Source organism: Osmerus eperlanus, chromosome 26, assembly GCF_963692335.1.
Source record: "Osmerus eperlanus chromosome 26, fOsmEpe2.1, whole genome shotgun sequence".
NCBI lineage: Eukaryota > Metazoa > Chordata > Actinopteri > Osmeriformes > Osmeridae > Osmerus > Osmerus eperlanus.
In genome coordinates this window covers 3,421,966-3,435,183 of record NC_085043.1, presented here as the reverse complement: position 1 = coordinate 3,435,183, position 13,218 = coordinate 3,421,966, and the positions used below count along the sequence as shown (strand labels likewise).

Below are 13,218 nucleotides of genomic sequence, written 5' to 3'. Positions count from 1 at the left end.
TGCTTCTAAGTATATTATATACGTGTGAAATGAGTTCCTGAAAGCATGTGCAAAGCGCTAAAACTTTGTCGCACTGAAATGTGGAGTTAGACCGAAGAACAGTTTCTCTTCCGTTTTCAGATCAGGTTTTAATGGGCGAGGTCAGAAAACGACCTATCTACGTCATTTCGACCTATCTACGTCAGATCACTGAATGGCTCCTCCTGCTGTACTGTTATTGTAGCTTACATCAGCTAGCTAGCTAGCTTCAGGATGTCTCCCACCACCCGCAACTGCATCTTCCCTGATGCAAGAACTCCAGCTGCGCTGCAACGCCATTTAGGTTCCCTAAAGATAATGAAAGGAAAAATAGGTGGATAGATTTTGTGAAGAGCCACGCTCATGGAAAGCTTTGGATAAACTCCAACAGCCGCCTCTGCACTGACCATTTCACGCGGACAGTTTTAACCTGGACCATCCACCGCTGCCAGCAGTTCATCACTAAGTTCTGTGTGCTTGTTATAATTATACTAGATAACTTTTCCAGAGGTATCTCTGCTATGAGTTAGTGCAAACCGCTAACTTGATATTAGGCTACTCGGTGTAGAATGATGGTATTTTGGTGAAATGGTAGCTAGTGTGCTAGAAGTAGTTGGAGAGCTCACTGTCTGCTGTCTCTGGTGTCAATTTTTACTCCTGTGTTACAGCTCAGGGGAACATTTCATTTATATGCATCTGTATGTTTCACTCATTGAACAAATAAATTCTAATTCTATACGGTTTTGTTCGGCTTGACGTAGCGTCCATTATCTGGGTCGTAGGTAGGCAGCGAGGGGCGGAGCTTCATCTCCTTCAGGCGACACTCCCCCCCCAGTCTTGAACAGAGAAGAGTGCTGATTTTCTTACGATTTCAAAGCCTAATTTAACATACTTGTCGGTGTTTTGTTTTCATTCGAATTTGGATGGGTAGTTAATAACACATTATTCTGTGGTGTGGTGAACTTGAAACTCGTTTTTAATTCCACTTTACAGGATCTTTAATCAACGTTGATGGAACACCCCCCAGGTAGGTTGCAAAAGCTGTGTACCTGGCTTTCGGTAATGGCTGCCACATTGTTTTGTAAAGGTGATCTGATTGGACACCAGCCCTCTTTGCAAAAGGCATGTCAGATGAATAGCATTTAGCCAAGCATAAATATTTCAAATTAATAATAAATCGACTTTGCTTCTTACATTCAACCATTTGTCAGATTTGTGTATGAAACATTATCAAGTCTTCATAACAACTTGTGATTGAATCAAAGTTTCAGTTTATGACTAGAGGATGAGAAAAGCATTATTTTTGCTTTATATTTCCTTTTATTAAATAATAAGATATGAAATTGCCTTTACAAACATGGTAACATTTTCTATTGTCTTCCTCCCGCGTGGAAGAGATCTAGTCCCTAGGTCAATGTGGCACTTATTTATGGACACATGAAATTTGTGCAACAGGTGTAAAGTTTTAGTAAATGTTCATAATTTGGAAATTCTGTAATATATTCCCTATTTCTTCTCATACTATAGAAATACATGTATCCTACACACGTAGGGCTCAGAATTGAGCCAATCGGAGATACGATTCATGAGGAGAAGAATTATTTCATTTTGGACACATTTTTATTGTACCAAAAAATCCAATATGGCGGCCATTATAGGTTCTTGAGGCTTTTTTGTTCCTCATGGAAAATAAATCATATGTAAATATAGCTGCAAGCAGCAATGAGGTGGCCAAGCAGTCAAATGACCCAGAAAACATTTTAGACATCCTCAGAAGAGGGTTACGAGTACACGCAACAAGTTTGGTGTGAATCCATCAAAGATTTGCTGAGATACGACCCAACTTCCTGTTTGCTGGCTTAACGGCACATTTTGATTGGCCGTACCGGGCAAACGGTTTTGAAAATCCAAAAAACATATGATGGCTTTTGTGAGGCTTGGTCTGAAGATGATCTCTGCCATATTTGGTGAAGATTGGAAAACATTTGTAGGAGGAGTACAGAAAAAACGTTTTTTCAGTAATTCAAAATGGCGGCCGCATCAATTCGGCTGTTATCACAAGTTATCATGTGTCACACACGGGATGTCCCAAGATATCATGAGACAAAGGAATCACTTAATAAAGGCAAACGAATCAACAGTTATTGGCCAAAACACATTTTTGCATCCTGCGGCCACGCCCAGTGATCACATGACACCAAATTGTTTGGACATCCTCAGATGAGGGTTCCGAGTCATCATACCAAGTTTGGTGTTGATTTCTCAAGGATTGGCTGAGATATGACCCAACTTCCTGTTTGGTGTCTTTGCTGCCGATTTTGATTGGCTGTACCGGACAAACGGTTTTGAAAATCAAAAATCTTTGGATAACTTCTGTGAGGGTTGCTCTGACGATGATGTGTGCCAATTCTGGTGAAGATTAAAGAAGAATTGTAGGAGGAGTAGGCTTTCAAAGGTTTTTGATAAAACCGGAAATGGCGGAAAATCTATATAACCGGAAATTGACGTCATAGGGTGTGTTGAACTCGTCTTGACCCAGGGAATCCAATGGTACCTCATTTTTGAAAATCGGTCATACGGTTCAAAAGTTACGTGTGTAAACACAAGTCCAACTTTGACCCGTTGGTGGCGCTAGAGTGCTCCAATGGGAGACATGAATCTTGGTGAATATAAAGAGGGGACTGTGCTTAATGAGTGTGCCAAAATTCACAACTTTTTACCATACGGTTCTAGGGGCTGCCATAGACTCCAATGGCAGAAGAAGTGTAATAATAAATATAGCTGCAAGCAGCAATGAGGTGGCCAAGCAGTCGAATGACCCATAAAACATGTTGTACATCCTCAGAAGAGGGTTACGAGTACACGCAACAAGTTTGGTGTGAATCCATCAAAGATTTGCTGAGATACGACCCAACTTCCTGTTTGCTGGCTTAACGGCACATTTTGATTGGCCGTACCGGGCAAACGGTTTTGAAAATCCAAAAAACATATGATGGCTTTTGTGAGGCTTGGTCTGAAGATGATCTCTGCCAAATTTGGTGAAGATTGGAAAACATTTGTAGGAGGAGTACAGAAAAAACGTTTTTTCAGTAATTCAAAATGGCGGCCGCATCAATTCGGCTGTTATCACAAGTTATCATGTGTCACACACGGGATGTCCCAAGATATCATGAGACAAAGGAATCACTTAATAAAGGCAAACGAATCAACAGTTATTGGCCAAAACACATTTTTGCATCCTGCGGCCACGCCCAGTGATCACATGACACCAAATTGTTTGGACATCCTCAGATGAGGGTTCCGAGTCATCATACCAAGTTTGGTGTTGATTTCTCAAGGATTGGCTGAGATATGACCCAACTTCCTGTTTGGTGTCTTTGCTGCCGATTTTGATTGGCTGTACCGGACAAACGGTTTTGAAAATCAAAAATCTTTGGATAACTTCTGTGAGGGTTGCTCTGACGATGATGTGTGCCAATTCTGGGGAAGATTAAAGAAAAATTGTAGGAGGAGTAGGCTTTCAAAGGTTTTCGATAAAACCGGAAATGGCGGAAAATCTATATAACCGGAAATTGACGTCATAGGGTGTGTTGAACTCGTCTCGATCCAGGGAATCCAACGGTACCTCATTTTTGAAAATCGGTCATACGGTTCAAAAGTTACGTGTGTAAACACAAGTCCAACTTTGACCAGTTGGTGGCGCTAGAGCGCTCCAATGAGAGACATGAAACTTGGTGAATATAAAGAGGGGACTGTGCTTAATGAGTGTGCCAAAATTCACAACTTTTTACCATATGGTTCTAGGGGCTGCCATAGACTCCAATGGCAGAAGAAGTGTAATAATAATAAGAAAAGGTAGAAACACTTAAGTGGCTTCGCCGCTTCGCGGCTTGGCCACCAATAAGAAAAGGTAGAAACACTTAAGTGGCTTCGCGGCTTGGCCACCAATAATACTAACAATAACAATAGGTGCCTCGCAGCTTCGCTGCTTGGCCCCTAATAATACTAACAATAACAATAGGTGCCTCGCAGCTTCGCTGCTTGGCCCCTAAATATAGCTGCAAGCAGCAATGGAGGGGCCAAGCAGTCCAGAGCAGGACATGGCCTCCATAGCACTTGTGCAACAATTAAGTCACAACAACCTGTTGCACTCATGCAACACACCAAGTTTGGTTGAAATATATGTTTGCGTTCAAGAGTACTGAGAGTTCAAAGTTATTTGTATGGTATAACACTGCAGGCCTCCTCTGCTCCTCATGGGAACGATGGAACCCAAGTTTGGTGACAATCGCGCAAATGGTTGCTGAGATATGCTCTTGCGCCTCGTTTGGCGGCTTCGCCACCGCTTTTGATCGTCTCTACCGAACAAACGTTTTTGAAAATTCTTCTGATTGCTTTTGTGAAACTGGGTCTAAAGATCATCTTTGCCAAATTTGGTAAACATTGGACAAAAATTGGGGCGTGCAAAAGGTTTTTATACTTTTCCATGAAATCCAAAATGGCGGCCACGTCCGTTCGAATTTTATGAAAAGTTATTAATAGTCAGGCTTGATATCTCACAAGACATCAACAGACAAAGAAATTACTTTATTAAGGTAAACACTTCAACAGTTATTAGCCAAAACACGTTTATGCTTCCGGCCACGCCCCCTTTTAGTCACATGACACAATCTTTGGAGGACATCCTCAGAATAAGTTTCCGAGGCGGCCTACCAAATTTAGTTTCACTGCCTCAAACAACTGCTGAGATATGACTTCACTTCCTGTTTGGTGGCTTTTCTGCTGATTTTGATTGGCTGTTACGGACAAACGGTTGTGGGTATCAAAATGCTGTACCATAACTTTTGCGCGGCTTGGTCTGAAGAGCATATCTGGTAATTTTGAAGAAGATTTGACAAAGATTGTAGGAGGAGTAGGCTTTCAAAGGTTTTTGATAAAACCGGAAATAGCGGAAAATCTATAAACCGGAAATTGACGCCACGGTGTGCATTGAATTCGGCTTGATCCAGGGAATCCAATGGTACCTCATTTTTGAAAATGGGTCGTACGGTTTAAAAGTTGCGTGTGTAAACACAACTCCAACTTTGACCCATTGGTGGCGCTAGAGTGCCCAAGTATGGGACATGAAACTTTGTGAATTGGACCAGGGGACTGTCCCCAATGAGTGTGCCAAATTTCACAACTTTCGACCAAGCGCTTCTAGGGCCTGCCATAGACACCCAGTCTTAAGAAGTATAATAATAATAATAATAATAATAACAATAGGTGCCTCGCAGCTTCGCTGCTTGGCCCCTAATAATAATAATAATAATAATAATAATACTAACAATAACAATAGGTGCCTCGCAGCTTCGCTGCTTGGCCCCTAATAATAATACTAACAATAACAATGGGTGCCTCGCAGCTTCGCTGCTTGGCCCCTAATAACTAGAGAGGGTACAATTTCTGGGGAAATTGTAGGGTGTGCTTGCTTGCGTCGGTTGCACAGGGGTCCGTTTTTGAATGACATTTTTACAACTGATATTTCTGTATATGTTATATAAAAATGCATACTTATTATTTATAAAGATTACATAGATTTAAAAGCATATTTTTTTTTGCTGCTCATTTACAACTGAAAATACGAGTGAAGTGTAGAATGAAATAGATGTCTTCTCATTTCCCCTGCAAGAGGCAGCCTCATCGTTGAATCAAAACTAATAAATTTGGCAGACCGGTGTAAAAATGTACCTAATCTCTATGATTTAAACGTCATTTTAAGTTTTTCCCTTCTCATGATATTTTCAGGCATTTAGCCTACTCATTGCATTCATTCATTAATAAAGAACCCCCTTTGAAGATTATTCTACGACGTTGCCCGGCAGTAGAAGATGGAATCGCGATTCAAACAGTACCATCTGCTAACTGAAAATATGCCCCCAAAACGTAAATAAGCTTGACATTTATTTAGTGGAAAATCGCTCATTTATAAAAAGCTCACTGGTAGCGATCATTGTCAGTAACAACGCAAAATGCGATATAGCCTTGTGTGGAGAAGATTCCCCGGTAAATTGTACTACTACGGTACAGTACTAGACTACTGCTGTGTTCGTCTTGGTACTGTAGCGATTGCGTTGGTTGAATTGGATTTAACGTTCCGTTGTACGGTTTAAGCTGAAATTAATTATTTTCATGAACAGATTGACAACGTTTAGGCTGTGGCAATGAAGTTCAGGTTAGTAGTTAGATAGACTTTTGATTTAAGGGGAGTGGCGAACATGTTCTGTCACCGTTTGACTTCCTAAACAGCTGTGTAAGTTAGATGTTTTTGTCGTGTGTCTCGCGTAAGCTACAGCGTTGCAGTGAGCTACACTGGTTTGAAACCACAGGTAATGGTAATTTCACCAACAAATCGTTTACTAATGTCAGAATAAATCCTACAACGAAAATGTATATGTGAGGAATGTTTATTTTAACGATTGAAAACAGATAACGCTACATCATAGACCACTGTAGTATGTGTTGCCCGGGCAACACAGGCTAATGTCATGATGCTAATACTTCAGTGAAATAGTAGACTACTGTTTCCGAAAGTAGATGTACTTCCTTAATAATATCAGCTTATACTGTACATTACACATCACAATTGTGTGTCATATCACAAAGTAAAATGAGTAAATAGTTATCACCCTAGCCTCTTTGCTTGTGGCGTTTCTGCAGCTGCCTTGCAGTAAAGCTATAGTTAGCCTAGCTATCCCCCAAGTTAACAGATGCGAAACGAATGTTCTGCCAAAGGTAGTCACGCGTGTTTTCGTGACGTTAGTGACGTTAGTAACGTCAGTGACTGTGGCTAGCAAATTAGCCACCGTTAGCTTCACTTTTCGCCACAAAAACTTAACTTGAGCCTAAACCATGCAACGGAACGTAAATAAAAATACAAGCAACTCAATCGCTACCAAGACGAAACTTTTGACACCTAGGTTGTCTATGTAGGCCAAATATTGACAAATATTTAGGGGGGCAAAAATAAATAATAACTAGAAAAGGCTGTTCCTGCGAAACAGCAGTGAGAACGCTGAAAACCTGAATGGGGATAGCTGACCATGCTAAAAAAGCTGAAAATAGTGAAAATTTAGTAGAAAGTTATAAGCTGAAGCTTCAAAGCAACCGAAAGGTATTTTTGAAAGGGGCTGGAGCAGCATTCCAACAATGATTTGAAAGGAATTAACATTACTTTTAAAGGGAGAATAATTTGCACAAAAACCTTAATATTTTAAAAAGTATAAAAGTGAGAAATTAGAAAATACCCGCAAGCTGAAATGAATTTCAAAAATGTGTGAGTCACACAAAAGAGGCAGTGTGGAAGCTGAACTGCATCATCTTAACAAAGCTAAGAGCTAAAATAGCCTACAATGTGGGAGAAGCTGAAAGCTGAACTGTTAAACAGAAGAAGAAGTAGGCTAGCTAGTCGTAACAAGAATATTATCGTTTTAACAGATTAAATTATAGTTGGGATAGTAATAGCAGTAGCAGATGTAGCCTATGCGTTTACTCGGCTTTCTTAGTTGGATTCAATGTGTTGATGGAATGAAACATACAGCAGTAGGGCCGATACAGGAAGACACGGCGACACTTTGTTGCAGAAGGATGATGGTGCAAGTTTTGTCCGTGGAGCATACAACGATTAATAAAAAAGAATCATGTAGACGTGTTTATTGAGTAATCGCATAACTAATTACACATGTAAACGGAGTAATCGTATTATTGGCATAAACCGACAATTGCTAGTAATCGTGTTTCTCATGGTCAAGTAAACGTACCAATCACCTGTGTGAGAGACTGAGTGGTGCGTGTCTGTCGTTACGGTGATGGTGCAGCTATGATTGCTAACGCGCTGAGGGCAGAGAATAAGAGAAATGTAGCTAGAATCCACACCTCAAACAAGTTAACCTAGGCGCAAAACTGTACGTCCAATCCAAAATATAAGGATATTTTCCGAGACCCAAGACTCTGCCGAAACCAGAGATATTCTTTATATGTCTGTGCAGTCAGAAATACGACTCTACCTGCAGTTTCAAAAACGTGTTCCTTTTGCTTTCCTGGTGCTTGTTTGTTTGGTTGCCACGGTGATGGCGCAGCTGTGATAGCTAACGAGCTAGGCAGAGAGAAAAACGAACATTTACCTAGCATCCACACCTCAAACAAGTTGACCTAGACGCAAAACTATACGTCCAATCCAAAATATAAGGATATTTTCCGAGACCCAAGACTCTGCCGAAACCAGAGATGTCCTTTATATGTCTGTGCGGTCAGAAATACGACTCTATCGGCAGTTTCAAAATCTTGTTCCTTCTTGCTTTCTCTGACTGATTTTACTCACCTCTCCATTGAAGTTAGTGAGAGAATTTGAAAGGCTGCTCTCGCTTCAAGGCTCATAGCTGAAAATCTGTAAATGTGAGCTCTTTAGTAGTTACATTGGCTGAAAGAGGACAATTTTTCCTACATTTTAAGGTATAACTTGTTTCTGTAAGTTAAACTATATGAACGTTAGAGGAATTTGTTTGACAAATTAGTTGAATATCAGAAAAAGAGCAGCCAGCAGAGTGTGCCACTCTGCTTGCTGCTCATTCATAAAAATCAAGAAGGAGCAAACATTTTAATGTATTTCAAACTGTCATAATTCAAAATTGGCTGAACATTTGAAAAAGCTGAATCATTTGGGAATAGCTGAATGTCTTGTGAACATTTTAAAGGTTGAATGGTGTCTCTAGCTGAAAGTAAGCTGAAGTAGTTACGTTTGAAAGAGGAGGAAGCTTTTTAATGATTTGAAAGGATTTACCATTACTTTTAATGGGAGAATAATTTGCACAAAAACCTTAATGTCTTAAAAAGTATAAAAGTGAGAAATACCAAAAGTCATAGCCATCATCTCCTGAAGGAGCTGAACGTTTTGATACAAAAGTTGTAGGAATCGGTTAAAGTATGCAGAACGAGTTAAAGGCCAAAAAACGGCGGAAGAACTGAGAAGTTGAAAAGCAATAGTGAGAATGCTGAACAGCATTCTCACAACTAGAAAAGGCTGTTCCTGCGAAACAGCAGTGAGAATGCTGAAAACCTGAATGGAGATAGCTGACCATGCTAAAAAAGCTGAAAATAGTGAAAATTTAGTAGAAAGTTATAAGCTGAAGCTTCAAAGCAACCGAAAGGTATTTTTGAAAGGGGCTGGAGCAGCATTCCAACAATGATTTGAAAGGATTTACCATTACTTTTAAAGGGAGAATAATTTGCACAAAAACCTTAATATTTTAAAAAGTATAAAAGTGAGAAATGAGAAAATGAAATTGAGTGAAATTATAGTTGGGATAGTATTAGCAGTAGCAGATGTAGCCTATGCGTTTACTCGGCTTTCTTAGTAGGATTCAATGTGTTGATGGAATGAAACATACAGCAGTAGGGCCGATACAGGAAGACACGGCGACACTTTGTTGCAGAAGGATGATGGTGCAAGTTTTGTCCGTGTAGGAATCGGTTAAAGTATGCAGAACGAGTTAAAGGCCAAAAAACGGCGGAAGAACTGAGAAGTTGAAAAGCAATAGTGAGAATGCTTAACAGCATTCTCACAATAAATATATATGTGAGAGAACAAAGGTTGTGCTCTCGCCGAAGGCTTGAGCACACCCAATAAAAAGAAAAGGTAGAAACACTTAAGTGGCTTCGCCGCTTCGCGGCTTGGCCACCAATAATAAGAAAAGGTAGAAACACTTAAGTGGCTTCGCCGCTTCGCGTCTTGGCCACCAATGAATTTCAGATGCAAATGGCATCACTTTGAAAATTGGGGCGTGGCCTGTAGCGCCACCTTCTGTCTAAAGTGGCCTATGTTTGGTATGGTAGTTACTAATGCTCTACAGTTTCAACATACCAAATTTCACAACTTTTTACGCTACTGGTCTAGGGGTTGCCATTGACTCCCATGGGACGAGAATAATAATAATACTAACAATAACAATAGGTTTCCTCCTGATGGAGGAATCCTAAATATAGCTGCAGGCAGCAATGGCGGGTTCCTCCTCAACATTGCAAACTTTTGCTAAAATGACATGATACAGACATGTATTTCATACATGTACACAACATTTCAAGACAATTGGAGCAATGCCTGATTTCAAGTAATAAAAAAAAAATCCTACATTTACATTTAGTCATTTAGCAGACGCTCTTATCCAGAGCGACTTACAGTAAGTACAGGGACATTCCCCCGAGGAAAGTAGGGTGAAGTGCCTTGCCCAAGGACACAACGCCATTTTTTCACGGCCGGGAATCTAACTGGCAACCTTCATATTACTAGCGATTACCGATTCCCTAACCGCTCAGCCACCTGACTCCCTATTCTTCACAAATTGTCACTGTAAAGAAAAAAACATGCTGCCGACATTATGGGTTCTTGAGACTTTTTTGTTCCCCATGAGCAATAAGGCATGCATACAAACTTTCAGACATTTTGGCCTGATGGGGTCAAAATGCCACGCAGCAGATTGAAACAGTGAGCATCCTGTGTCGCACTAAGCAATGCAGAGTGCAGCGTTATCCTGTTTAAATAGTCCGCACTGCTAATAAGGTGTGCCCCTACTGCGTGATATGATGAGATGCTAGTGACGCGCTAAGGTCTCTGAGTCTCCTGCATGAACCAGTTCTGCCCAATTAGCAAGCTGTTTGGACAACAAACTCTGATGCTAGCAGTAATTGAATCATTGGTGAACATAAGGTTTAATGCATGTTAAAGCACAACTCCGTTTGAGTGAAATTGGGTGTGCCCCGACTGCGTGATATGACGAGAAGCTAGTGACGCGCTAAGGTCTCGGAGTCTCCTGCATGAACAAGTTCTGTTTGTTGATGGTCCCTAAACATATGCGTTGTTTAGGCAGCCAAAAGCATTGACTAAGTGGCCGGTCGTAGCGGTGCTAAACCCCAGTTAAATTAACACTATACTGGGCGTCCGAATATCTGTTGAATATAGAACTTCAAACCAACTTTACCACGGTCTATTACCACCACTTCCTCCCTTCTCCTCCCTCCTTGGTCAGTTTCCTAAGGTATAGCGACAGGAACAATTTTTGTACAAATTTAGTCTCCTCGGTCAGTTGTTGTGTCCTACTTATGAGAAGGCTATACAGAAAATACAAGAATATTTTACAGCATTGCATAGCACAAAGGAAAAAATACAAATGTTAATGTAAACATAGCAAACACCCCTTAGACTACATAATCATTTGCATGAATGTACCAGAGCATTGGCCATTTGTTTAAATAATGAGAAATTGCTTTTATGACGTGCATAAGTGACTTGAATAGATAATGTGGACTTTGAACAAGTACTTCAGAAATGACCGATAATTTCAATTATGATCTGAGAAATATAGGTACCAAAGCCACTGAGAAGAACGGTTATCACCAGCTGCACCACGGGCACTGAACTTTCTATAATTCCAGACATCTGTGTGTAACCAAAATCATCACAGGCACTGTTCCCTATCTATAATTCCAGGAATCTGTGTGTGTGTGTGTGCCACCAATTTTATCACAGACACTGTGGACTATCTATAGTTCATGTAAATTAATTTGTATTTGTGTGTTTCACATGAATCCTAATTACCAAATGCATCATGGACACTGTGCACTAGTGTAATCAATATTGATTAAAAAAAAATTGGTCTTGACAGTCCTAGTATTAACTAATTATGGAATTATGGATCAAAGACTAATAAAAACAAAAGGGAAGTCATTGTGAAAAGTACTAAAACCTAACAATGTTGATGTATTACTACCCTGAAGTAGAACATTTATTTTATTTTAATTTATTTTTTTGCCACTTAAAGCAATTACAAATCAGGTTTGTCAAATTCAGTCTCGCTCAGTGGGCTAGACATGGATACAATCCACCTCCTATCCACTATCATAGCAATACTTACGAGTAATATGCAGGATACACAAAACCAATCATGTTACATAGAAGGGCAGCTCCATATCCATACACCAAATAAAGTCCCGTTAGAGATACAGTACCTGTTGATAATACAAGTAATAGTTAGTATTAAAAAATCATTCTGGGGTGTGTATCAGATTAAGCCTCGCTTTTTCATGTGTATCTTTACACATGGAGGGGGGCAGGTAGGGATGGATACAACTGCAATGTGTACTGTACAATGTTTCTCAAAAGCATCTGTATTTGTTTTTATTGATATTGCAATAATGTTTTGTCATCACATTCAAATATGTTACGACATATACGGTAAAAGGTTTTATTCTATTTGAAGTGTTGAAGGCCTATACTGTTTGTATACAGTTGTACAATTTGTATAGTAATAATAATAAAAAATATTACATATATATAATTATGCTATTATGCTAATGATATTACATAATTTCAATGTTACTACTGAATAATAGGATAGTTATTTGTACCAATGTCATGTTTATCTGTGACCTACTGACCTAAACAACTAAATGTAGTACCGTATTTCTTCAAATAAACGCCGCCCTCGAATAAACGCTGCACCAAAAATGAACGTTGTGTAATAAATGCCGCCCTCGAATAAACGCTGCACCAAAAAAATCTGTTAAAAAAACGGTTATTTAATTGGTTAAATTCAACCCCAGTATTTATTACACAGGTACATAACTTTCTGTTTGAAAGCTAACGTGTATGAACATTTAGGCATGCTGCTTCAGATTTCTACACAATGTAGAACACCTGTATTTGAGACAGTTGTACTACCAACGCACACCTAATTGATAGCCAATGAGAAAGGGAGTTGCCGCACTCATAGACAAACAAAGAATAGACAAGGAGGTCAGCGGTAGTAAATGAAACCTGCATTTTTAGCAGCATGATTCATTTGTCACAATGCCAGCAACGAAGTTGCCTATGGCTGCACTGCAGCTACAATTCACGAAATCACCCTTACTAATTAAACGCCGCCCTCGAATAAACGCTGCCCTTGAATAAACGCTGCACCGAAAATTAACGTTATTTAATAAACGCCGCTGCGTTTATTCGAAGAAATACGGTAATACAATTTTACATAGGCTGCAGTATTGTATTGGTAATAATTATTTTACTTTTGAAGAAAAAAATAAAATGTAATATTACAGAGGTGTGAGAGTGTGAAGTAGGCTAGTCCTCCTCCCTTAAATATACACATTTGTGAATACCTATTCACAATG

General features: G+C 39.7%; 1 protein-coding gene across 2 annotated transcripts in view; it reads right to left on the bottom strand.

Annotated features, from left to right (window-relative positions):
• Positions 1-13,218, bottom strand: part of reep6 (receptor accessory protein 6) — a 95,721-nt gene that overhangs the window by 82,066 nt on the left and 437 nt on the right. For both annotated transcript variants that reach the window (XM_062452703.1, XM_062452702.1), the window contains exon 2: positions 11,964-12,057. In XM_062452703.1, coding sequence (XP_062308687.1) covers positions 11,964-12,057 — 94 coding nt within the window. The remainder of the gene's footprint in view (positions 1-11,963; positions 12,058-13,218) is intronic.